This window comes from Acomys russatus, chromosome 1 (genome assembly GCF_903995435.1).
Source record: "Acomys russatus chromosome 1, mAcoRus1.1, whole genome shotgun sequence".
Taxonomy (NCBI): Eukaryota; Metazoa; Chordata; class Mammalia; order Rodentia; family Muridae; genus Acomys; species Acomys russatus.
The window spans coordinates 9,248,480-9,274,995 of record NC_067137.1 but is presented as its reverse complement, the minus strand read 5'-3'; the positions used below and the strand labels follow the sequence as shown (position 1 = coordinate 9,274,995).

Sequence of the window (26,516 nt, the reverse complement as noted above, 5' to 3'; positions counted from 1 at the left end):
TCTCTGCCTGTTGTCTGAAGCTGGAATTTCTGAACTCTCATAGCAAGCTGACTACCCAGGTTGCCCTCTGTGTTTTCTCCTGCAGCGCACCAGACCAAAAAGTTGAGGCTCCCTGAGAAACCCGTTCCCATTAGTCACGTATCATGTGTGCCCTGCTTCCCCTGAGACCTGCCTAGTGCGTATGGCTTTCATTAAGGGCGTTGCTGTCTTTGTCTAGGTAGTCGGGTTTGATGCGTCCACCACAGTGGAAGAATTCTTGAATACTTTGAACCAGGACACAGGAATGAGGAAGCCAGCGCAGTCTGGATTCGCACTGTTCACTGACGACCCTTCTGGCAGAGACCTCGAGCACTGTCTTCAGGGAAACATCAAGGTGAAACCTAGTTCCTCACGGGAGCCAAAGCTAAGCAAGTAGCAAAAGACTAGTCTGTGCAAGTTCAGTTCAGGAATTTTCCAAAAATGCAAGAAACCTGATCAGCATAATTTTTAAGAATTGCCAAACTTTGACAAGTTATAGGATTCTCTTCAATCCCCCCCTTTTGGGGGAGGGCATAGAATTCTTACTATGCAACCTGTGCACACAATAGAAGAAAAGGAGCAATAATTGTAATGGCAGGCTGGCAAGATGGCTGGGTGGGTGACAGGGATCGCTGCCAAACCAGCCCTGGAACCAGCAAGGTGAAGGAGAAAACTGATGCCCACAAGATGCCCTTTGACCTCCATGCATGCATACACACACAAACAAATGCAAGCCAAACAAAATGCAACAACAACAAAAATGAAGATGTGAGAGCCCAACTCCCCTCCCCGCCCCCACCGTCGCACTTCTCTTTCCAGTATCCCGAGGCCTAAGTGGAATCCTAAGCAGAAAAAACAGATAAGGTTTCTGCTCATGGGGATTTTTAGTTTGCTTAGAAAAGGGCAGATTTATTTTCCAATAATCCGTACATTACAACTGAGGGTGACAAGTGTTTTAAGAGGGAAATTTCAGCCTGGGCCTTGTGGGGGAGTCTGAATTGCAGTTGGGTAGGAAAAGAACCAATGAAAATAAAAAAAGAGATTTTTAAAAAATGTCTTTTCTAGCACATGGTATAAAAACAAAAACCCCAAGGTTTTCATAGAATGATGCCAACAGTTAGAAATAGTAATTACTGACCTGCGGGGACCTTAGAGACACAGTCCACTTACTTTGCAAATGAGGAAACAGGTCTTGGCCTGTTGAGCAGTCATGGTCGAGTGGAGAGCGCGCCTTCTGTCTCAGACTTCTTTGGGGTACCTTGTTCCAATCTTGATAACTCACAGGTGGAAAAAAAATGTTTCTTCAGTGACCAAATCATGAAAAAAAATTCCTGGAATCTCTTTGTTTCCAACCCTATGCAGTCCCAGGTTAGATTCCTTTCTGAGTAAAAATGCATGAGCACAGTCCAAAGTTAATATGTGTCCATTTGGACAAGTGGCCGAAAGAAATAGTGTATAATCAGACCCTAAGCTCAGAGCTCTGCAGAAGCTAAAACTAACAAAACCAGACTGAGGGGGGGTTTGTATGAATTGAGAGTTTTCAGTCTCACAGATGCTCTTGGCCTTTTAAAATGTTTTTTTTTTTTTTTAAGCCTGTGGATCTCAGCTTTCTCTTTCCTTTCTAGATCTGTGACATTATTTCTAAATGGGAACAGGCGTCCAAAGAACAGCAGCCCGGGAAATGTGAGGGCACAAGAACTGTCCGGCTGACTTACAAAAACAGGTGTGGAATACCAGATCTGAACACGGGAGCTTAGCGTGCAGCCGGCTCCCAGCTGTGGGCCTGCAGTCTCGTTCCCTAGTCACTGGCCTTGGAAGCCACACTGTTAACACAGACGGGCTTACTTTTTAAAAATAAGTAATAACTGTTCTGGGAGAAACTACCACATGACAACATGACATTTTGTCTCCAATTCTCATTTTTTCCTAGGCCAGCCTCTCTCTCTCTCTCTCTCTCTCTCTCTCTCTCTCTCTCTCTCTCTCTCTCTCTCTCTCTCTCTCTCCTCTCTCTCTCTCCCTCCCTATGCCTCTCTCTCTCCTGTGTGTGTGTGTGTGTGTGTGTGTGTGTGTGTGTGTGTGTTCTGTCTCTTTCTCCCATCCTCTTCCATCCACCCCATTGCCTTCAACTGTAAGCCGGTCACTTAGATAAATGCTCAGGATAAAATGGTGTTAGGAACAGACAGAGAGGCGGTCTCTGACCTTTTAGAATTTGCAAGTTAGTAAGCATGACAGTATGACAGTGGTTAAACACACATCCTCTCTAACATACCATTAAACATTAAGCTAGCATAGCTCCCAAAAAAAGCACACAGCATGAGCCAGCCCTAGGCTCCTCTTTTTTTTTTTTTTTTTTTTTTTTTTTTAATGGTGTTGATACTAAGTTCAGAAAGGGGCTGAGTGTGGAAACTTTAACTACTGTGCCTGAAAGGGTGGTCAGTGCAGTGGAGGGCCTCACGGCCTGCGCTCTGGCATGTGGTTAGAAACCTGCTTTTCTTTCTTTTTCAAGTATTTTTTCTTAACCTTTTTTTTTTTTTTTTTTTTTTTTTTTTTTTTTTTTTTTTTTAGCAGAAGATAGTACTGAGCTGACCACCTCACATTAAATGTACCTTCAAAAAAAGATATTTTTCTAGGTTTTGTTTTGTTTTGGAACCTCATAGTTGATAAATTAATCTATAAAATATCAGGCCAAGAACCTGATGGAATTACTGGCATAATGTCGAATTTTTTCAGAATTGCCTTTGGAAAGTCTTCAGAGACTTAACATTGGAATGTAAGAAGCGAAGGCATTGTATAATATAAAAGAGCCTAACAGCCCTTCATCTAGTTCAGCATTTATTTTTCTAGCAAGTTACCCTAAGAAAGACCTACATAAGTGGGCAGGCTACTCCAGTGTGGCCCAGTATCTTCTTTCCATAATTGTGGAATAGTGAGAAATAATGGGAGTAAAAGAATGCTTGGACTAAGGTGATGAACTCATTGTTAGGCTGCACTGCACACACTCAGCTACCAAGAGGACTTACCATCCACTTCGACAGACTCCTTCCGTAGGAGCCGATGCCAGTTGCCATCTGTCGGGGCCTCTTTACTCAGGAGCTTGAGAACTGCGATGATGGCTTATGAGCAGCAAGGTAACCGTGAAGTATTTGCTGCTATTGCTCTGAGATATACACACACACACACACACATATACATTTCTATGTATATATCACCACTGAAAGCAACCGGAGAAAGGAGGAGTTTGTTTTTATCCTATAGCTTATAGTCCGTCATCAAGGGAAGACAGGGCAGGGGCTCAATGCAAGAGCTTGAAGCCATTTCCCGGCCCTCGGGCTCTTGTTCAGCCATCTTTCTTTTAGGGCCCAGGCTCAGCTGCCCAGGACTGACATCATTTGCAGTGGGCTGAACCCTTCGGCATCAATTAGCAATTAAGAAGAATTCCCCACAGCTGTGCTCAGACCAGCCTGATGGTTTCTTCAATCGTGTTGACAACCAAGATTAACCCTCACAATAGGTGTCCATAGTCTCCGGGCATCTATCCCGAGAGATCTGCAGCATCCTTTAGTTTATGGAGCACAGATAATAGGTGTTTGTTGAGGTCAACCTATGCCGTACTCTGAGCTAGTCCGTATTGTGTAAGGTGGTGGTTTTCCAGGCTGTCCCTTGTCCTAGGAGACTCCATATTGAATCTACTTTGAGCATAAGATGGTTACCCTTGAGTGGATGCTCGGACACCATCTACCTAGCACCATTCATGCAGCACAGACTGATACAAATGACTTATTCCTGGGAGTAGGAAAGGTACCCCTGGGAATCAAAATTTATTATATTAAAATCATATCACAATAGTTCTACTGATGTTTCTATTGATGGCAGTCTTCATATGTGACTTTTTAGTGACTGTCACTTAAGAGCAGCAGGCTAGATGAGCGCTGAAGCCTCGGAAGGCTGCACTGTAGCCTGCATGAGATGCACTAATCTGATGTCCCCATCCTTCATCTCTTTGCGGCTATGTTGGAATTCAGTTGGGACAAAATAGAAAGACCACCGTGTGTCTAAGACAATCCCTAATCATTAATACCTTACGATCAATTAGTGCATAACAATTCTGGTTACAATGGCTACAGTTGTGTGAAATGGACAAAGGCGGCTTGAAATACCTACAGATAGGAATAATGCCTTTGAGGCCTCGGCACTAGAAAAGACCAAGAGATAGGTGGTAGTGTGGTGAAATGGCCTTGTTTAAACAACAGCAAACAACTCAAACAATAGGATTAGTGTTTACACAGTCTGAAAGGCCTAGGGGGCCATGGCTAAGAGAAAGAACGCTGTTTCTAAACATGGCCATGCTTTGCGCGGGCTTATAAATAGCTTGGACAATGAGCCCTAATTTCCAGTGACACAGTCAGGAGGGGAACTGGCTGTGACCTGTCCCTCTGCCAGGCATCTGATTCTTCCTCTGCCAACTTGCTTTGTAATGCCTAAAATGCCGATTTTCCTTCTTCATGGAATCTTACATTTATATTTAGCAAGTTAAGGAATTTTAATTATTTGACTCAGGGATCAAAGGTCTAATTAATAGGCTTTGAACATGCTCTCAAGCACAATCACTTGGAAACTAGTATTTGGATTCTAACTTGTTATGAAACGGTTCTTATTTGACTTGATTTCTTGCTGCATGCCTGAGATTGCAAAAGTCAGGTGTGGTTTTAACAAAGCAAGCTGGCAAGGGTCCTTCCTGTGGGGAAGGCTCTTCTTCCCCCTCTGTGAAATCAAGGATTATTTTTGGTAACACTTTGTAGTTACCGTTTTCTGGAACATAGTTTAACATTCCCGCTTGCACAGTTGGCTAACCGTGAGAACACATGCATCCAATTGGCTCCCAAGTGGAAAAGGGTCTTGAGAGATCATTTAGCCTATCCTAATTCTTCTAGAGATGCCCACATTTTAAAGATTCCAGAATCAAGGCTTCTTTTCTTAAGGATAGGGTCTCAGTGTGTAGCCCAGGCTAGCCTTGAGCTGTCCTGTTGACCCTGTGCAAGCATGGCAGGTGGGCACGCCGTGCTTGGCTGGCCCTCCTGCTTTGCCTTGCAGACTCTTTTCTTGGTCACCTTTGGGATGCTTTCCTTGTTCTCCAAAGCTTTGTCCAGCCATAGGGGCCCAAGCTGTTTCTCCTACATACTGGATTCTAGGACTGGGCATGGCTGGGATTGCATTCCCTACTCTGTTAAGGTGTTTCACTTTTCTTTCCCAGGCTGAGCCTTGCGGGCATGCTGGAAATGATAGGAAGCACATTGGTCCCTCTCTCTCTGTAGAAGACCTGTCACCATTCCCATTGCAATAAGAGCTCTGAGTGGTAACACTTCCTGTCTCCTCGGAGGTCTCAGGATGAGCAATGCAGTTCCTTACTTCAAGTGAGGAAATGAGCCCCGTGTAAAAACTTCCATTTTCAACCTTCCTTTTTATGTCATACCACTTTCCTCGTTATGTTTTACACTTATCACCTATTTCTGTTGTCTGCTTGACAATCTTTTATATATATATATATATATTGTCTTCATAAAACCATGCACGGAAATGAGACTGTGTTTGACTTCTAGAAAGAGCTCTGCTTGTCCTCTGGGCTTGGCAGGAGGACAGTCAGAACTGTGGGTAGGAGGAGCTTCACAGAGAACATCCGCCATGCTTCTCCAGATTGCAACCCACTGCCTCTCCTTCCCTGTTGTTCAGAGAGAGATGCCCTAACTAAGGGAGATGTCCTCTCCTGGCACGTGTGCACGTGAGTGCACCACACACACACACACCCCTACTCCACCTAGCCTCTTTCTCACCACTGTGTTGTTCAGGTTTGTCCCACTGTTGCATACCTGCCTTGTTATCTTAGCACTTTGTGCATCCATAACAATGTGGCTTAACTGAAACCCAGAAGCTTAGGCAAACCAAGGCCAAGCCATGGTGTCCTAGCTAATGAGGAGGTGGGGATATCACTTTGAGGCCCCCCAATACCAGATTCAACAACAAAGAGACCCCCCCATCTCAAAATAAACAAAGCCCAGCCGGGTGTAGTGGCGCACGCCTTTAATCCCAGCACTCAGGTGGCAGAGGCAGGCAGATCTCTGTGAGTTCAAGGCCAGCCTGGTCTACATATTGAGTCCAGGACAGCCAATGCTACACAGAGAAACCTTGTCTCAAAAAACAAAACAAAACAAAACAAAAAAAATCCAACCAACCAACCAACAAACAAAGCCCTTGTTCTATTTCCACAAGGAGTAAGAAAGTGTGTTGGGTTTTTATATTTTAAAGACACATGTAACCAAAAGAGTCAAATAGGCCTGAATGAACAAATATTATCTTCTAGACATCTAGTGAAAGCCTCTCTTGACATTGGATGTTAATTGGAGTTGACTTTTAATTGAATTCCTCATTTCCTATTTAGTATGTTCAAGATGTAGAAAAAAGATTGTGTGTTGATAATTGGGTTTATTCAGTTCATTGGAATGAAGAATTTGTTGTATCCTGCATTCCTTCAAGGGGGGAAATGCAGTGTCACTCAAAGTTTAAGCCCTTCTTCCAGTTCATTTAAAGACAGACAGCCTTAGTCACTGTTCTATCACTGTGAAGAAACACCATGACCAAGGAAACTCTTATAAAAGAAAGCATTTGATTAGGGGCTTGCTTATTGTTTTGGAGGCTTAGTCCGTTTTCATCATGGCAGGGAGCATGGCTACAGGTGTTGTGCCGGAGAAGCAGCTGAGAGCTGCATCTTTATCGGAAAGCAGTGAGGAGAGCGGGGTGAGGGAGAAAGAAAGAGAGAGAGGGAGAGAGAGAACATGCAACTAGACCCAGCATAGGCTTTTGAAATCTCAAACCCCAGTGACACACCTCCTCCAACAAGGCCACACCTCCTGATCCTTCTAATCTTTTTCAAATACTGCCACTCCCTGGTGACTAAGTGTTCACATATATGAGCCTATGAGGGTTATTCTTATTCAAAACAACACAGTGACTTAGTACTTCCGCACATTTTTAATTTTTAATTTAAGTAGAAGGGTTCTTCCACTTCAAAGCAGTTGCCCCAAGTTTTCCCGATGACGATGGTCTATTTGTATCGTGTAGTGGGCTGTTGAAAACAGTCCTGTGGTTTATCCTCACTGTCCTCCTTTATAAGAACACTGTGAAGGATGGTACAGCTCAGTGGCTGAGCACTTGCCTAGCTTGTGCTTGGTTCTGTCCATCATGTGGAAAAAAGGGGGGAACAGTGAGATGGCTTAGTGGGTACTTGCCATAAGGCCTGATGACCTGAGTTTGCTCCCCAGAACTAATACGATAGAAGGGGAAAATTAGCTCCTACACATTGTACACACGTTTTCTCTCCTTTTTTTTTTTTTTTTTTTTTTTTTTCTTCCCAGACTGTATTTCTCTATGCAAGCTCGTGGAGAGACCGATAGAGAGAAGCTGCTGTTGCTGTATCAGACAAACGATCAAGTCATAAATGGCCTTTTCCCGCTGAACAAAGACCTGGCATTAGAAATGGCGGCGCTTTTAGCTCAGGTAACTTCCGTATTGTCTAAAATAGCCTAAGGAAATGGTAAGGTGCTTGTTCCTAGTTACACGCAGTAAAACAGGATACTTTTTTTTTTTTTTTTTTTTTGAGACAGGGTTTCTCTGTGTAGCCTTAGCTGTCCCGGACTCGCTTTGTAGTCTAGGCTGTCCTCGAATTCACAGAGATCCGCCTGCCCCTGCCTCCCTAGTGCTGGGAAAACAGGATACCTTTGGCAAGACTTTAAACTCAGTTTGCTGGGATTAAAAACTGCAGGCATTGTTACTACACTGTCATTATCTGACCCTGACAATGTGGTCGTGTGGAGCGAGACACTACATTCCCTAAAGGGAAACACACTTCTTGGTTCTTTTGAAAGTGTTGCCTGGGGCTTTGCGTTTAATGAAGGAGTCTGAGTGTGGCGTGCAGGCACTGAAGACAGTACGCACAGCCGGCAGCCTAACAGCAGTCTTAGGGGAAGCTGGAGCACTTTTTTTATTTACCAGTCATATCCATTAGGAGTAAGTTTGGATTGCTTTAACACATACACACAAATTACTAGTGAATTACCGGAACAGAAGTATGTGTTATTCTGAGCTTAGTGAATATGTACCTGTATCTCCGCACTTGGGAGATTAAAGCAGGAAGATCACGTGTTGAAGGGCCAGCCTGGGCTACATTAGTAAGAGCCTATCCCAAAAAGGGGCGTGTGTGTGTGTGTGTGTGTGTGTGTGTGTGTGTGTGTGTGTGTGTGTATGTTGATTCTCACAAGGGAAATATTACATCCTGATGCCTCTACAGAGCCATCAGGACTTTGTCTTTCTACCCAATTCTGCCTCCCATTGGGTGCCATCGTCATGATCCTGTTAGAGGTCTGTTAGAGTCCCGGCATGGTCCAGGATGGGGCACTGAGAAGAAGACGCCTTCCCAGCTTTGGGAAAACATCTCATACTTACATCGGCCTTCCCGTTTAAGTGCCTGGTTATAACGGAAACATGGGCTTGCCTAGCTATGCAGGAGGCTGGGAAGCAGGCCCCGCCAGGCAGCAGTGTGCTTGCAGGAGGGTGGTTGTAAAATGCACCTGAGTCTGCGTGGATAATGGAGGGAGCAGGGAAGCTTCCCTATGATGTGCCATGTGGCCAGATGCTTGGGCCCTGGGTCTGTAGTCCATGTATTCTCATCCCACGCCTCATCTCATTCGCTCTTTATCTCTTCCACCACCCGAGCTGATAATTCCCAATTCTTCTCACTCACTCATGCCTGGTTAACGGGCTCCGTGAAATTCAACCCATTGAAAACTGCACCAGTTAACTTCTCACTCCTCTGTGTTGTGTCACCGCCCCTCCTAGTCCTCCAGGGGAGCTTCCCCACTACAGTGATCCCAGCTGCCTTTTCCTGTCCCCTCTCCCACACCTCGTCTTTTCACTTTAAACTCCTAAGGTTTTCCTCTGCTCACCGCTCTCTTCTGGCTGGACTGCCATGGCTGGGATTCAGACCCGCCTCACAGACTTTGTTTTCCAACCACTTTCTGACCGCATGCTCCCTTGATGTGGTCCCCCACAAAGTCATCCTTCCCACGGATACTAGTGGGACTTTCCCCAGTTATCCATTGCTGCCTAACAAACGGTTTTGAGTTGAGTGTGGTGGGGATGAACGCCTGCAGTTGATGATCCTAGCTCTTGAGAGGCAAAGGCAGGAAGATAACAAGCTCAAGGCGAGCCTGGCTATGTAGCAAGTTCCAGCACAAACCGGGAACCTACCGAGACCCTGATGCAGAGACAAACAAAACAGAACAGCATACAGCATCAACAAGTAAAAACTCCAAAAATAAATTGAGCAGATATGCAAAAGGCATGCAGTTTCTGTGTCCCGTGGCTTCGGTTAGCTTAGCTTGAGGGACAGCTGTGACACCATGAGTGAGGGCTGGAATCATTGGCAGGCTCATTTACTTGTATTTACTTGTGACACTGGCTCTTCATTGAGACTTCTGCAAGAGCCATCCACTGTACAATATGATGCACTATATATTACCTGTATTCTCCTCAAGGAACTGTTTGAGTTTCTAACTAGCATGATGGTTGGGATGATAAAAACCACACCCCAAAAGAGGCATGAAGGAAAATCTTACATTTTCCTCAGGCCTGAGACCGGAAGCTGGCACAATGTCACTTGTCCATGGAGAGTTGTTTCCGCAGCATTGGTGCCTGAGAGGGAGACAAAGCAAAAACAAATGCCATCTCATTCATGCCCAAGGTCATTCATGGTCTGCCCTGGCAGCTGCCTCTGCAGCTCAGCATCCTTAGCTCGCCCTTCCTGGAGCTTGGGTCTGGGCAAAAACCCCTCACTTGTTTATGGCATCTGCCTCCTTTTTAGACTTTACTAATCTTTCTGATTTGTCCCATGTGCCTCTGTCACTTGCTAATTTCATCTTGCTCTTTAGCTTCCCTTGTGTGCACTGATACCAGGGTACCTTTCTGAATCCGCCCTGGTGGCTCAATGGCCCTCTGGGGAGTTTCTGCAATATTCTACACATGTGTATCGTGGTCCTGACCTTGGTAGCTCATAATTCCCTGTGATTCTGCTTTGCATCAGTGACTGGGGCCTCCCCAAGGGTCACTGCTGTTCCCGTCCCTCCTGCTTTCCCGTGAGCAGATTTCCCTACTGCTCTCGGAAGAAGGGACACTTAGTCACTGAGTTTATGTTTAGAGGGTTTTGAGATTGTCTGAGCTTGAAGGCATGCTTGCTGCACTCTGAAGGAAGGGAGCAGGCCCAGGATTTCCAGACAATCAGAGGTTTCATGATGCCTGCCATTCTAGGGGTCTTTTCTGTTGCTTCAGTAGAATATTCTGACAAAAGCAGCTTAAGGGGAAAAGGCTTTACTTGGCTCACAGTTCTAGTCACATGCTGTCAGAAGAATGCAAGCATGCATCCATTGCTCTCTGCCCCTGATTACGGACATCACATGACCACTGTGGCTTCCCTAGTAAGGTGGTCTGTAAAATGGAACTAACAGTGAGCCGAAATAAACCCTTTCTCTCTTAAGTAGCTATTATCAGAATGTTCTACCATAGCAACACGGGAGGAAAAAAAAAAAAAAAAAACAGGACAGGAGTTCCAATTAGAAATGGAGGGTTGGAGAGATGGCTCAGAGGTTAAGAGCACTGGTTGCTCTTCCAAAGGTCTTGAGTTCAATTCCCAGCAACCACATGGTGGTTTATAACCATCTATAATGATATCTGGTGCCCTCTTCTGGCCTGCAGGTGTACATGCAGGCAGAGCACTGTGTACATGGTAGAAGAGTAAATGTTGCCAATTAGAAATGGAACTGAAATGTTTGTCATAGAATTTCTCGGAAGTTAGATTTCAAGTGAAGTGTATATTTAAAACAACAGCTCGGGCTGGAGAGATGGCTCAGCTGTTAAGAGCATGGACTGCTCTTCCAGAGTCCTGAGTTCAATTCCCAGCAACCACGTGGAGGCTCACAACTATCTGTAATATGACCTAATGCCCTCTTCTGGTATGCATGTGTACATGCAGGCAGAGCACTGTATACATAATAAATATTTTTTTTTAAACCTCACATATGAGTATTAATTTTTTTGAGCCACACAGTCATGACAAATAGATTTGTGTTTTACATTTGCAAAGAATGTTTCGAAAGAGCAAAAGTGATTTTCTTTCTGAAAGCTGTTCTCGATCCTGTTTTCTCTTTGGGGGAATGTTCTACCAGGTGGAGATCGGGGATTTTGAAAGGCCTTTCTCAACGCCAGCGGGGCACGTGACTAACAAGTGCAAAGCGAACCAAACCCTCAAACAGGTCATAGAGAAATTCTACCCTAAAAGGTACCGAGAAGGCTCCTCAGAAGAACAGTTAAGGTAAGACAGGATTTCCAGCCTTCTAGAAGGTAGAGTTGCACTAGGAACTTAGCAAAAATTTCTGTTTGGCTCTTTTCTCAGAACCTTTAATTTCAGTGTGTCCCAAGAGGTTTTTATATATTTTAAGATGTCTTCAGAAACCGTAGAATTTTCTTGTCACCTACAGCATGATGCTTGCAGTATATATTCATCGTATGATGACATAAATAAGCATCTGTGGATTTTTTTAGAGGCAGCCTCGCATAGCCCAGGCTATCCTCAAGCTTGGTATGAGCTGAGGATAACCTTACGCTCCTGGTCCTCCTGCTGTTCTGGCCAAAATGCTGAAATCACAGATGTGTACCAGGAGCTGTCCAGTTTGAAACAGCTTTTTAAAATAGAAATTATTGTAATTTAGACTACCATTTCATCATATCTCAATCCTGGAATAATCCTGGCCAGAAAGAAGGCTTTGCATTTGTAGTGCATTTGCATTTGGCTGCCTCTGGGTACCACCTGAGAGGAAACGCACTCGACTTGCCTGCAAATTGGGCGCCACTACTAGTGTTGAACTTCGGAACATGAGACTACACCCGGCACACTGCCGTTAGCCGTGTAGTTGATAAATATTTACCTGCTAGGTTGTGTTGAGCACTTGACTGTCATGGGAGACTTTGGTGGAAATTTTCCAGAGAAATGAAGTGTGAACCAAAAAAGGTTGGGGATGGCTGGACAGGGCTTTGTCTGGAAGGATGACGTGCTGCCTGATGGGTTTGCTTTTGTGTCTTGTTTTTGCCCTTTTTTTTTTTCTTTTTAGGCAGCTTTACCAGCGACTGTCCACCAGATGGATGGCCCTCCGTGGGCACAGTGCTGCAGATTGCGTGCGCATTTACTTGACAGTAGCCAGGAAGTGGCCGTTCTTTGGTGCCAAGTTGTTCTTTGCAAAAGTAAGAAAGAATGGGAGGAAGACACATAATAAAAGCCTATGTGTACATGTCTGTCCAGATTTACCCCTGATGCGGCATATTTGGTTTTATTTTAAAAATGAGGAAGTTCCCAGCAGGAGAAAAGGAGAAAGGTCCTTTCCTCTTTCTCCCTCTACTCACCCCACCCCTGTACCACACACACACACACACACACACACACACACACACACACACACACACAGAATAAATCATTTTGAGAGTCACCAGACCAATCAAGAGAGGTAAGAGCTAGCTGAACCTCCTCCCACTCCCCCACCCCCCCACCCCGCCTCCCCATCCCCCACCCACCCCATACCCACCCCCAACCCCGAGCTTACTCCTCTTTGTTCATCCTCCCATTCACTCATTAACTCTATCACTTACTGGCTTAATTATTTAATGATTATTTACGAGTCCTGTTTGGCAAGCATTGCAATAAGCTCCAGGGACCCATAAAGCAGTTTCAAATGAGTTGTACCAGACTTCAGGGCAGTTCTCAGTGAAGCTCAGTGTTGCAACAGGCCCATAAACCAGGCGCTGTGTGGTGAGTAGCCTTTGAAGGGGCCAGAACAGAGTGCTGCAGAAACACTGGGCAAGGCAAGGAGATGGCCCTGCCTGGAGGTGGCTAGCCCTTGTCCCAAGGGAAAGCCTATGCCTTTTCCTGTTTTTCTTTGTTTGTTTGTTTGTTTGTTTGTTTGTTTGTTTTGGTTTTGGTGCTGGGCATTGAATCCAGAACCTCTAGCATACTGAGAACAGGTTCTCCCCTCGAGCCATAACACCAGCCCCAAACTGTGTCTTTTAGTTCTTTTTCTTTCCCTTAAATGGTGCCACTTGGGGACTCTCTTTAGCTCCAAAGATGCATCCATCCTGTCTGGTTCTGTTTTCCTCACTAGTGCATGCACACTCCTTGAGAGGATACTACCATCCTCCTCTGCTGCCCACCGTCAGGGGTTGGCAATAATTATCACGAAATAAATCTTTGCTACTCTGAGCAGAACTGTCAGCCTGCCTGATCTCAGTTTTCTCATCTTTTAAGAAACAGTGTGGACCAGAAAAGTCACATCCCAGGAATCTTCTATCCCTGGCCATTAGGTTCCCAGGAATCTTCTTCTATCCCTGGCCATTAGGTTAGAAATTACTTTGCTACCGGAACTAGAAGCCGTACGCTGAGATAACAGAAAACTTGTTATACAGTGACAGCTACACATTTGTAGAGAATTCAGAAGTTTTTGTTATTCTTGCTTTTCAATATAAAGGATAAGCCTGGCATGATGGTAGGCTCCACGCCCAGCTACTCGGGGGCCTGATGTAGGATTACGTGAGACTAGTCATTAGAGGCCAGCCTAGATAGTATAGTGAGGCCCTGTCTGAAAACAGACGAAAAATTAATTGATAGACTTGAAATGTGAACCATTTTATAATGAATATTAAGTCCAACTTCAGCATGGGCAGTGCTGCTAACACACACACACACACACACACACACACAGAGAGAGAGAGAGAGAGAGAGAGAGAGAGAGAGAGAGAGAGAGAGAGAGGGAGAGAAGAGAAACACACATACATACACACACAGAGAAACACAGAGAGAGAAAAAGGAAGGAGAGAGAGAGAAAGAAACACACACACATACACACACACACATACACACACAGAGAGAAACACACACACACACACACACACACACACACACACACACACACACACACACACTTTTCTGTACCATCATTAGTTAATGGTGCTGTGTTGGATGTTGCAGGGCCAGCATTTGTCAGTCTTTAGAACAGGGAGGCATTTCCCTTGTTGGCTTCATGGTGCCCCTTTTTTTTATATTTGCGGGGATACACATGACAAAAACCTGCTGGTATAGCAGTTTTAAGAGGATGGAGGTCTGTTATTAAGTACATCCACACAAATGTCCATTCTTCAGATATTCTTTCCTCTCGTAGCCCTGGCTATCCTGGAACTTGCTCTGTAGCCCAGGCTAGCCTCTAACTCAGAGATCCTCCTGCCTCTGCCTCCCAAATGCTGGCATTAAAGGTGTGTGACACCATTGACTGCCTCTGGAATGTTTTTATCTTCCAGCCTGACATTCTAGAATCACTAAATCACTAAATGTTTAACTTTCCATGTACTCCCTTGCTACCCTTGCTTCTGTTTCTATGAATTTTTCTACTCTAGGGAACCATGGACCACACATTATTATTTGTTGTACTTAGGTAACGTCTTCAGGATGCATCTGTGGTGTAGGATGTATCAAATGTTCCTTTCTTTTCAAGGACTGAATAACATTCCTCTCATAACCACACCCATGTACCACACTTTGTTTATCCTTTTGTCAGTGCATCCTTAATCAAGAGGAACTCACAATCCTCCGATAAAACATACCATCAGCCTCTTGTGTGGTGCTGGCGATTGAGCCCCATGCCTTGTGTAGTCTGGGTGAGCGCGCCACACCAACCTACATGCCCAGCTCAGATCTTTCTGAGCTACCATTTGAAACCACCCTCAATAGAAACAGCAGTAACCCTGCGATTGAGATGTACTGAATCTTCATAATTGAGATTTATTACATAAAACGTAAGATTCGGCTTCCCTTCTTATCTATAGTTTTGATGCTCTTACAGAAGACTTAAGCGAAGTAGGTAAGTTTTTGCTAGAATTTCAGTTCTTAAATAAAACAATCACTGTAAAAATGCTCAAAAATAGTCTCAGATTTTGACTAGGTTTTTCTGATGGAAGTTTAAAAAAATTATTATTATTAATAAGGTTTTATTGTTGTGGCCATAAAAAATGTATAGAAATCTCAAGACTTCTTATTCCTGTTTATCACACAATTTTTTTCCTTTTTCTTCTGTTTCCGTTAGACATTGACTATCAGGAAAAGTATGAACGTGTCACCACAATCCTTCACTCCTTCTAGCACGAGCACCCTAGACATATTGATGCTGTGTTTGTTTAGCAGTGCGGTCGTCACAGAAACCCTAAAACCTTTGACAACTATGAAATTTGTGAAACAGAAAAGGAGATGTAAGAATTAGTGTTCCTGTGTGTAGGATAAGAAACCTGAGCCCCTGTGGCATAAGAAGGTTGTTCAAATGGACACACTACTGAAGAAAAGATTCAAGGCTGCAAGTTGCGCGGCCTGAAACAAGTCCACTGACTGCCCCATCTCCAACAGAGATTTTTCAACATGTTTTTGTTGGGTTTCTGTAATGGCAGATCTTACATGCATTTAGATTGGAAAATGCGGCTGTACTTTTGTGTTTGTAAAGCAGCATATTTCCCCTTCTCCATAGCCCATAACACCAGCATCCTTTGGCAACACGTTCGTGTGGCTGGCTGTCCATGAAAATGGATTGAGCATCCTAGAATACACCTCCATGGTAAGAGTAAACCCTGATATCTGTAATTGAATCGTCTATTTTCGTTGCTCAGGGAACAGTCAGCTATCCTGGGTAGTGCTATCCTGGAATTGGTGGGTGTGTTCTGAGTTTTTTCTGAGCTTAGAATACATTCTTCCTAATACTCTGATAATTATGTCAAAACCCAGTGTTTCAAAGTAAGATGAAACAGGCTATGTGTTGTATATGGAAAAAATTAAGATGCTATGATTAAGTTGCGATCATGGTTCTGGTGTGTGTGTGTGTGTAAACTCAAGTGCAGATTAGAGGACAACTTTCTGGAGTCAGTTCTATCCTTCCATGATGTGGGTCCCAAGGATCAAATTCAGGTGGTCAGCCTTGGCAGCAAGCACCTGTACCCTTCGAGCGCCCCCACATGTTTTTCTCTGTATAAAATAAGAATGTTTAATATATTAAAAAGTAGAAATTCTCAAACTATGGCACCAGCCAAGGACAATACATGCAGTAAACTTCAAACCCCTACCCAGATCTACCCAATGGACAGGACATTCTCCACAGTTGAGTGGAGAGTCGGGTATGACTTTCACACGTACTCTGGTGCCCTATATTTGACCACGTCCCCTGGATGGGGAGGCCTGGTGGCACTCAGAGGAAGGATAGCAGGCTACCAAGAAGAGACTTGATACCCTATGAGCATATACAGGGGGAGGAGGTCCCCCTCAGTCACAGTCATAGGGGAGGGGAGTAAGGGGAAAATGGGAGGGAGGGAGGAATGGGAGGATACAAGGGATAAGATAACAATTGAGATGTAATATGAATAAATTAATAAACTATATTTAAAAATGTTTGTGATTCTTAAATGAAAAAATTGTTTAATTTACTACAATACTCCCACTTCATAAAATGTATTTTTAAAAAGTAGAAATTTACCAAAATGTAAATTTCATCTCACTTAATTTGTATAGTTTTCCGTAATATCATCAGTTTTACTTACATTAAGGTTACATAGCTACTAAAGCTTAGGGTACATAATTTAAAATGAACTCAAGCTGGACAGTGTGGCACATGCTGGTAGTTCCAGCACTGAAGACCCTGAGACAGGAAGGATACAAGTTCAAGACCACTCTGGGCTACATTGCAAGATCCTGTCTCAATTATTAAAAAAAAAAAAAAAAAGCATCAAACTATTCCTTTTGTGTGTTCATTTATATATGTAAGGTTATTTTCTATCATATTTCATAAGCTATTTGGAAATTTTTGTTGTTATATTGGGGCCTCACACATGGCTGGCTAGTGCTCTACCACCGAGCTACATCCTAACCCTAAATTTCTCAGTCTGGTGGGTGGTAACTACCGCTTTAAAGATATAGTGGGAACTCCTTGTCTGTGGCAATTCTTTTTATTTTGTTTTTCTAAATGAAAATATAGTTGTATCATATCCCTTTTTCCTTTTTTCTCCAACCTTCCCACGGACCCTCACCTCCACTCTCTCAAATTCATGGCCTCTAGCTGCTTCTTCTTCAATTGTACACACACACACACACACACACACACACACACACACCTCTCTTCTGCAGCCAGGATGCTGATTAAGATGGTGTCCACACGTCTGTCTGTGGTCAACTGCTCCGTGGGATACTGGGCAGTATGTATGACACTGTTTCTGTTTGTATCACAGTCCACCCTGCAAGGGGAACAGTGGGTCTGCCGATACAGTGTTTGAGCCTTTAAAACGATCAGTTTATATGGATTAACCTTATAGAGGAATCTAAGTGAACATACAAAAATATGTTGACAATGATGTTCTGCTGTGAATACACGTGTTTAATTTGAGTGTTCCAGGGTCAAATGTATACTTGATTGTATATGTTGATGACCCCCTAAATATGCTTAGCACAACTAATATTTACATTAATCATAATAGACTTTGGAAATTTTGATCTTAGGAAATTATTTTTGCATTTGCCGTAACTCATCACTATCAGCGTTTTGCCTTCTCTTCTGAGTGCAAGCGGCACATAACAGCTCCTCTTCCTTTCCTTTGAAGAGGCTGGTGGTCAGCTACGCGTACAAGAGTCTGATGACCTTTGGAGGCTATCAAGATGATTTTATGGTAGTCATTAATACTCACTCAAAAGACCGGCCGACGGGGAAGTTGCTTTTTACCATGGCAAAACCCAAGGTGAGTGTGTGGGGGGGGGTGAGGGGTGCCCTTCCTGCCAGTTTTTCAGCTGGCTGCTTCTTTGTGATGAGGGAGACTCTTCTTGCACAAAGAGTTCCAGATGGAAACGGGTGTTGCCTTACCAAGCCTGAGTACAAACCCTGGCTTGCTCGATCTAACGTGGCATGACACTACCTGCTTCTTTTAGCTTAAGGACTAAGTGAAAGCCGGCCTGGTGGCGCACACCTTTAATGCCAGCTCTTGGGAGGCAGAGGCAAGCGATCTGAGTTCAAAGCCAGCCTGCTCTACATAGTGAGTTCTAGGACAGCCAGGGCTACAGAGAAACCCTGTCTCAAAAAAAGAAAAGACAAAGACAAAGTAGGAAAGAAAGAAAGAAAGAAAAAAGGAAAGAGATTAAGTAAAAACTTCCAGGTGGGCCCGTGCCTGGCAAAGAGAACTTTCAGAAGCAGCATTTGTCTTCCAGCGTTCAGCAGCGCTACAGGGAAGGGCAGGGCTCAAAGAGCACATGTGGAGAGTGGAGTTACTGTGGGGTACCTCATAAGGTATTGCCTCCTTGGGATGCTTGCTTTACGGACTCAGTACAGAGTTGAGTTGTATAGTTAAGATGTACTTGTTCCTTTGTTATATTTAAAAAACAAAACAAAACTATGTAGTTCCAACATCTCTAAGTAAAGCAGATCTGGGCCCAAGGGTCCTGCTCAAACTATGGCACCAGCCAAGGACAATATGTGCAATAAACTTTAAACCCCTATCCAGATCTACCCAATGGACAGGACATTCTCCACAGTTGAGTGGAGAGTGGGGTCTGACTTTCACACGAACTCTGGTGCCCCATATTTGACCACGTCCCCTGGATGGGGAGGCCTGGTGGCACTCAGAGGAAGGATAGCAGGCTACCAAGAAGAGACTTGATACCCTATGAGCATATACAAGGGGAGGAAGTCCCCCTTAGTCACAGTCATAGAGGAGAGGAATAAGGGGAAAAATGGGAGGGAGGGAGGAATGGGAGGATACAAGGGATGGGATAACAATTGAGGTGTAATATGAATAAATTAATAAACTATATTTTTTAAAAAAGTAAAGCAACCTTTTAAAAGACTGCATTCTAAGGTGGAGTTCAAGTCGGAGGCTGTAGCCTAGTGTGGGAGTTCTGAGGTTCAAGCCCTAGTACCAAAAAAATAAAGAAAGAAAGGAAAAAAAAAAAAGAAAAGAAAAAATCTAATTTTAGTTTTAAAAAGATAAGAAATTGCTTTCCCAGTTTGGCGGTGGTGGCGCACGCCTTTAATCCCAGTACTCGGGAGGCAGAGGCAGGTGGATCTCTGTGAGTTCGAGGCCAGCCTGGTCTACAAAGTGAGTCCAGGACAGCCAAGGCTACACAGAGAAACCCTGTCTCAAAAAACAAAATACAAAAAAAACAAAAAAAAAACAAACATGGGTGCTGGAGAGATGGCTCAGAGGTTAAGAACACTGACTGTTCTTCTAGAGGTCCTGAGTTCAATTCCCAGCAACCACATGGTGGCTCACAACCATCTATAATGTGATTTAATGCCCTCTTCTGGTGTGCAGGTGTACATGTAGGCAGAGCACTGTATACATAATAAATAAATAAATCTTTTTAAAAAAGAAAGAAAGAATTGCTTTCCCTAAGACTCTCGACTTTAACAAGTGTTTTATTATGTTTATTTGTGTTATGTGTGGGTCGCTATGTGCACGCTACAGCACATGTAGAGAAGTGAGGGGGCAGCTTGGGGAGTTGGTTCTTTCCTTCCACCGCTATATAGGTCTTCACCCCTGAGCCATTTCTCCAGCCCTGTTTGTTTCATGGTCCCTATCTTTTCTAACTAAGTCTGTGCTGTAAGTGAGAGTGGCTAGCCACGGAGTTAGGAAGATCACGGCACCTTCAGTGTTTTAGGTTTAATAGAATTGATACGTAATTCTAACTTTATGCTGGCCTTCATATTTCCCAGAATTGTCTCTATGCTTGATCGGGCTTTGGGATTCACGCTTGCTGCTGACTAAAGTAATAGGGAAATGTGGTGATGTCTTGATGGTGCCAGGCATGTTAAAACCTTACTGTTTGGGGGCCGGAGAGGTGGCTCAGTAGTTAAGGACTCTGACTGCTCTTCCAGAGGACCCACGTTCAAATCCCAGTATCCACACAGCAGCTCACAGTTGTCTGTAACTCCAAGATCTGACACCTTCACGTGCAGGTAAAACACCACTGCACACAAAATAAAAATAAACACACATACACAAGGCACAAAGACAAAATTTTAAAAAGTCAACGTCACAAGCACATTCGGAAAAAAAAAAAAGAAGAAAAGAAAACCTTATTGTTTGATCCAGAGCAGTGGTTCTCAACCTTCCTAATGCTGCAGTCCTCATGTTGTAGTGACCTTCAGCTACAAAACTATTTCATTGCTACTTATAATATAACTAATTTTGCCACTGCTATGAATCGTGTACATATCTGATATGTGACCTCCCCCAAAGGGGTCGGGACCCACAGGTTGAGAACCACTGATCTAGAGCGCAGGGCATGGAGGTAGGCTGGGCAAATGTACCCGAGATCACTCATGGACAGCGGAAAGAGCGTCTCTGGATCCTGACGGTACAGTTCTTGTCGTTTTAGATTCTTGAAATCACCCTTCTGATCGCCAGTTACATCAACAACTTCTATCAGCAAAAGGCAGCGCTCCACCACCTCTCGGCGCCCGCACTGCTCTCAACCAGGACTCAGGGACCCCAAGCCAAGGCCATGGGCAGCCAGCCTCTTCTCTCAAACAGCAGACCCACCAAAGGCCCTACGCTCCTCTGAAAGCTTCTGAGCCTGAACCTCCACTCCTCGTTCTCCACAACGTGGCTGTATCGGCTGCAAACAAGTGTTTACACACCCGGCCAGCCTGGCGCACACACCAGCACTCCAGACTTTAGCAGTAAAGGGTCGCTCTCTTATCTGACTCTTAAATATTTAAAGAGCAATAAAACAGAAATGTGCCAACATGTTCACTGTGTCTTAGACAGAGTAGGTTAGAATTTGTTTCTCCCTCCCCACCATCCTTCTTGGCTTTCAGACATTGTGCAACGAGGGTTCTCGTTTTGCTTTTAAATATCCTGGCAATCTTTTGAAAGGGAGATTCCAAACACTCGTTGGGTAAACCAGTTGACTATCCGGAAAAAGCTCACTGCCGAAAAATGTAACTACTGTAATTAAATGTGCCTTTAGCTAATGAAGTGGTATTTGGAGAGGAGCGAGGTTTAGTGTAAGAATCAGCTGTGGGAACATAGGCAGGGGGTAAATTCTTAGAGTAAGTGCAATAAATCTTCCGAGTCTCTGAGTCATTACATCAGAAGGCAGGCGGTCGCTAACCAGAGCCTCCCTGCAGTATTAGAAAGAGTGTGTGTGCGCCCTGCTGCCTCTGCGGATCACTGGAGTGTGGTATTTAAAAATGAGGTAGTGAGTCCCAGAATTCCTGCCTGTCAGCCAGCATAAGGTCACTGGAATAGTGCCCCACATTTTGTTGTGTTTAATGGTAGGTGAACTTGACCTTCTGTTGTTTATAAATAGTGTCTTTGGAAACAAAGATGATCCTTACAGCTTCATCCTTCATTCAGTCTTTTCTAATTCAGGTTTTAAAATATATGCCCAAACTGTAAACTGTAATAGAAAATGCTTATGCCAAAGGAAGGACACTTTAGTTGACATTGTCTGGAGATGCCACCTTACATTTGTTAGTTATCCCATTGCTCTGGCAAAATACTTGACAAAAACAACCTAAGCGAGACAGGATTGGTTTTTGTTGCTTCAGAGAGTTCTGTCCCTGGTGGCTTGGCCTCATGCAGTTGGACAGAACCCCACGGTGGCCAGCACATGTGACATAAGGGGTTTGGTCAACTCATTGTGGGTAGGAAGCAGAGAGCAAGGAAGGGACTAGGGGTAGGTACAACTTCAGAAGCATGTCCCCAGGACTCACTCCCTCTAACTGAGTTCCAAATGTCTATGACTTTTCAAGCTAGTACCACCATGTGGGGGCCAATGTTCAGCCCGCAAGCTTCTGGAACGTTTCATAGTTAAATCGTAATGGCTACCTAAGTGGACAATACATTCCAGGCTGTGCCAACGCAGTGTAATTGGTATTCGTGACACAATGAAACTGTGATAAGATACGAAAACTCTATTATGAAAATGTTTAACTGTAGTGGTAATAGCCACAAGTCTACCTAATTTTATTTATGTATAGAATATTTGTATTTATTTTTAGACATATATTTATCACTATGTGTGCTGTATTTTTTTTAAAACTCATTTGAGAACTTGCTAGCTGCCCGATTAATTGGTTGGCAGAGCCCTTGTAGTTTCGTCTTTGCTGTGGCAGTATCCTGTTCTCAGACTAAACCTTGTAAATATGTTCTGCCCTTAGGATCAAAGTCAAGAAGCATGTTGTTCAAGTCATGTTGTGCTGGCTTGGTAATGACAAAAACGTTTTTGAAACCCCATAGAAATATGTTTCCAGGGGCTGTTTACCCTTCCATCTTTGAACCACAACTGCCCACACAATGAATAGATTCATTTTTTAGAATAAATGATTAATAATTTGGGGGTGACTTTCAGAGTGTTGTGTTTTCGTTTGCTTGGGGGGTTGTTTTTTGTTTGTTTGTTTTGTTTTTTCAAGGCAGGGTTTCTCTATATAACCTTGGCTGCCCTGGACTCAGTTTGTAGACCAGGCTGGCCTCAAACTCACAGAGATCCACCTGCCTCTGCCTCCTGAGTGCCGGGAATAAAGGCGTGCGCCACCATGCCCGGCTCAGAATGTGTTTGATTGGGATGAAATAATATTTTTGAATGGCCATAAAACCACTTAGTAGTCATTAGTGGGTGAGCCAGAGACTGGGACAGAGCTCTTACATGTGAGAACTTTATTCTCAGCCAACAGTGCATTCACCAACTGGTAAGCAATCCCATGTGCCATATCTTGAGATTTAAATATAATGAACGCTCAGCTTAAACCATGGTATCTTAGAATTTGCACTTGTTTTTGATAGAGCAGAAATAAAATATTTTGATAGAAAGAAGTCAATTTTCTATAACCAATGATGTGAAAATGTTACTTCCTGGGAAATTACATATATAGCTATTTTTTAAATGCAAGTATATTATTATGATTGGTTACAAGAGAATAATGCTTTGTGTTTAATTGTAATATTTCCCACCTATCCTTTTCTTCCCTTTCAATCATAATAAATGGTTCACAAGACCCATTTTGAACATTAGCTTTTGAACAATCTTCTAATCATGTCTCATGTTTTCATTGTCAGAGCTGAGGTGTGCTGTTGTGGGAGTGGCAAGTACTGCCTCCTCATGCGTTCATTCTGTGTCTTCCATGTGGCTTTGCCTCATTCACCTGAAATGAAGCTGTTTAGACACATCGTAATTCTAATACGTGCACATATGGATACACATAGGCTATGCAAAGAGGCAAAGACAAATTTGTATTTTCCCATGATTTTATAATAAACCCCTCAAGAGAGCTTATGTCATTTAAGCAGGGCAAAGAGCTTGTCCCAAAAACTTATTTCTTAGCCAGTTGTTTTGCCAGCGTTTTTCATAGAAAAAAAAAATATGGTGACCAAGTTCCTAGAACAATTTGCTTTTAACTGTTAACTGAGTGCAGTATAATCCTGAAGAAGTAACCATCAAGTCTGCCTGTACTTCTCCAGTGGTGGCTTCAGTGTCCCTGGGATGCCGGCTGCTCCACACGCCGCCTCTTGGCTGCCATGGAGTCTGCACTCTGCCCAGCCCTGGGCTGCCTTCTATCGGTCTGAGTGCATTGAGGCCCAGGACGGGTCCTGTGGAGAAGCTCCTGGGCAGAAGCTCATGTTGTTCTCAGTTCCCTCTTCCCTAAAAAAAGAAATGGACTTATGGGCAGAAGAGAAACTTTTTATCCCCTTAAAGCCCCACATTCAGCTAAGTTAACAGTGGATATTTAAGGTGACATGAAACGCATTCATATTTTCAAGCAGTCCCCAGATGTTCTAGGTTACTTAAGTTAGAAGGTGGGCTCCACAACACAGAGGTGACAGGCCAGGCCAGAAGCTGGCATGCGATGAGGTAACACTGGCTCCACATGAGCCAAATTTGCCAAATGGAACTTCACTTAAAGTGAACGGAGTGCAGTGCTCCCAGAGCGTGGGTGGCTGTCATTAGCACCGATGCCGTACCCTCCGTTCTACATAAGGTAAGTATTGACCCTACCCGATGGTGCCCGGCAGCCCATCCGAGTGCCCGCTCAAATTCCCGATGCCCTCTAAACCTGAGTTTCTTCCTCTTTGACATCAGCACCTAGCTAACAGGATTTTCCACCCAGCTGCTACCCAAGAGAGAAGTGTCGACTTTTCTGCCTTCCCAAAACCTAACTCTAAGCTCTAGTAACTGTGTTAGATAATTCGGGGTGAATTTCTAAATTTCAACTTGGACTAGCTGAGAAAACTCACCTCTCATTTTCATTACAAAGATACTAAGATGCCTCAAATAACCAAATGAAGTCACAAGAAAAGGCCACAGGGGACCTTGGGAAAACCCTGGGGACTTGTACCAGGACTTTCTGTTCATACCAGTGTGTCTGCTTCGTGCTCTTCAACTCCCATTTAGCAGAACATACGGTGATTTTCTCCGAAAGGCAATGACCCGCTTTTTCCAATCAAAATTTGGAAAATCCCCAGGAAGGACGCTAAAGAACCCGATTCATGTTTCATGCTCATGCCAAAAGAAATCACGAAACCAATTTTGTTACAATGAATTTATACCTGATAAATGGAAACACTTGCATAAAATCCAGATTTTAACCACAGCACAGTCTTAACTCCAAGAAAAAGAAGTAGACGTAAGACATCAAAATGTTGAGTTTTTCCTTCTTCTGGGGTAAACTTATTTCACCACTGTCTTCTTCCCTACTCTTCCTTTTCATCTTTTTTTGTTCTCTAAGTGCTAGGGACACAACACAAGGCTTCTCACACACTAGACAAGATGCTAGCACTGAGCCACATCCCCCGTTCTCCCTCTCTTCTTTTTTTTTTTTTTTTTTTTTTTTTCCTGTATATCATTTTCTTCCTGCAAGAAGTTCATATAACATTGAAAACAAAGGGGAAGATATAAAAATGCCGTCACTTTCCTGGCTGTTGTTAATAGTGTCCACATGGTCTTCTAGATTCCCCAAAGATCCTCCACATAGCTGCAAAACCAAACCAAACCAAAACAAAACCAAAACCAAAAAAGTCTCACTGAAACACAGGACCAGTCAATGCATGCCTGTTTTAAAATCTTGCGTGCCTTCTCATAACCAGTCCAGGCAAACCCAGCTCCTACACAGCAGTCCAGCCCACCTGCCCAATGTGTGCTTCTGTCTCAGGCCCCCAGGCACAGTCTGTCCTCCCAGACAACACATGACTCCCCAAACAGTGCCCTTGTGTGCCAGTAGCCCTCTGAGCTGCTGCCCACACTATATGGTAGGCAGAATAAAGCGCATTCCTGTGTCGTTGCTAATTTCTATTGCTGTGATAAAGACCACGACCAAAAGCATCATGGGAAGGGAGGGGCTTATTTATATGCCCCAATCACTGTCGAGGGAACTGAGGCAGGGAGGGGACCTGGAGGCAGGAACTAAAGTAGGCAGAGACCATGGAGGAGTGCTGCCTACTGACTTCCTCCTCGTGGCTGCCTGACTTTCTTACACCACCCAGTACCACCTGCCCATGCGATGGCACTGTCCATAGCGGGCTGGCTCCTCTCACATTAACTGTCAACCCAGAAAATGCCCCCACAGACTTGCCTGTGGGTTAGTCTGATGAAGACAGTCCTTGAAGTAGCACTTCCTCCTTGCAGATGATTCCAGCTCTGTCAAGTTGCTAAAGATCTAACCAGCACCCTTCATTTAGCACTTGACCACTTGGCGCCCAGTAGGCAAGCAGCGCTGTTTGCAAAGGTTTAGGAGCTACAGCTGAGGCTGTGAAGAATGCCCCTGAGAGAAGAAGGCCAGGGGCGTTTAAGGCTCTGATGACTTCTAGACAGCCCTCTCTGCTTTGCACTCGCAGTGTAAGGTGTGGGCTCTTAGGTTTATGTTCCTGCTACCCCTCCTGCTGCTGGTCGCCATGCTTTCCCCCACCTCCGCCACTGTGGACTCTAACCCTCTGGGATTGTACGCCAAAATAAATAAACTCGCTTCACTGTAAGTTGCCTCTGTCACGGTGTTTTATCCTAACAAAAGTAACTAATACAGCCGTGCGCTTAAGAACAACACTTATCTGTAGAGGAAGGTCACTTTCTTTGCCCAAGTGTGACACCTCTCAGGACAAATAAAGGAACCAAAGGGAACACAGCTGCCCAAATAGACCAACTGATTCCTCCTAGGGTTAATGCTGGGGATCAGGGCCCAGACCGGTCACGAGTTCTTAACTTCTCAAATGGTACGGCCCTTTAATATAGTTGCTCATGTTGTGATGACCCCCCCACCCACCCAGCCATGATTTCATTGCTTCTTCATAGTCGTGACTTTGTTACTATTATGATTCACAATGTAAATATCTGGTAAGCAGGATGTCTG

The 26,516-nt window shown here is 44.1% G+C and overlaps 1 protein-coding gene across 1 annotated transcript in view; it reads left to right on the top strand.

Moving 5' to 3' along the window:
• Plekhh2 (pleckstrin homology, MyTH4 and FERM domain containing H2) overlaps nucleotides 1–20,984 on the top strand; it is an 85,716-nt gene extending 64,732 nt beyond the window's left edge. Inside the window, 8 exon segments of the mRNA XM_051161158.1 lie at nucleotides 218–373; nucleotides 1,644–1,741; nucleotides 7,425–7,566; nucleotides 11,286–11,431; nucleotides 12,228–12,357; nucleotides 15,672–15,758; nucleotides 17,785–17,919; nucleotides 20,552–20,984. Of these exon segments, the coding sequence (XP_051017115.1) occupies nucleotides 218–373; nucleotides 1,644–1,741; nucleotides 7,425–7,566; nucleotides 11,286–11,431; nucleotides 12,228–12,357; nucleotides 15,672–15,758; nucleotides 17,785–17,919; nucleotides 20,552–20,737 (1,080 nt within the window). The 3' untranslated portion in view covers nucleotides 20,738–20,984.
• Nucleotides 20,985–26,516: the final 5,532 nt, after the last annotated feature.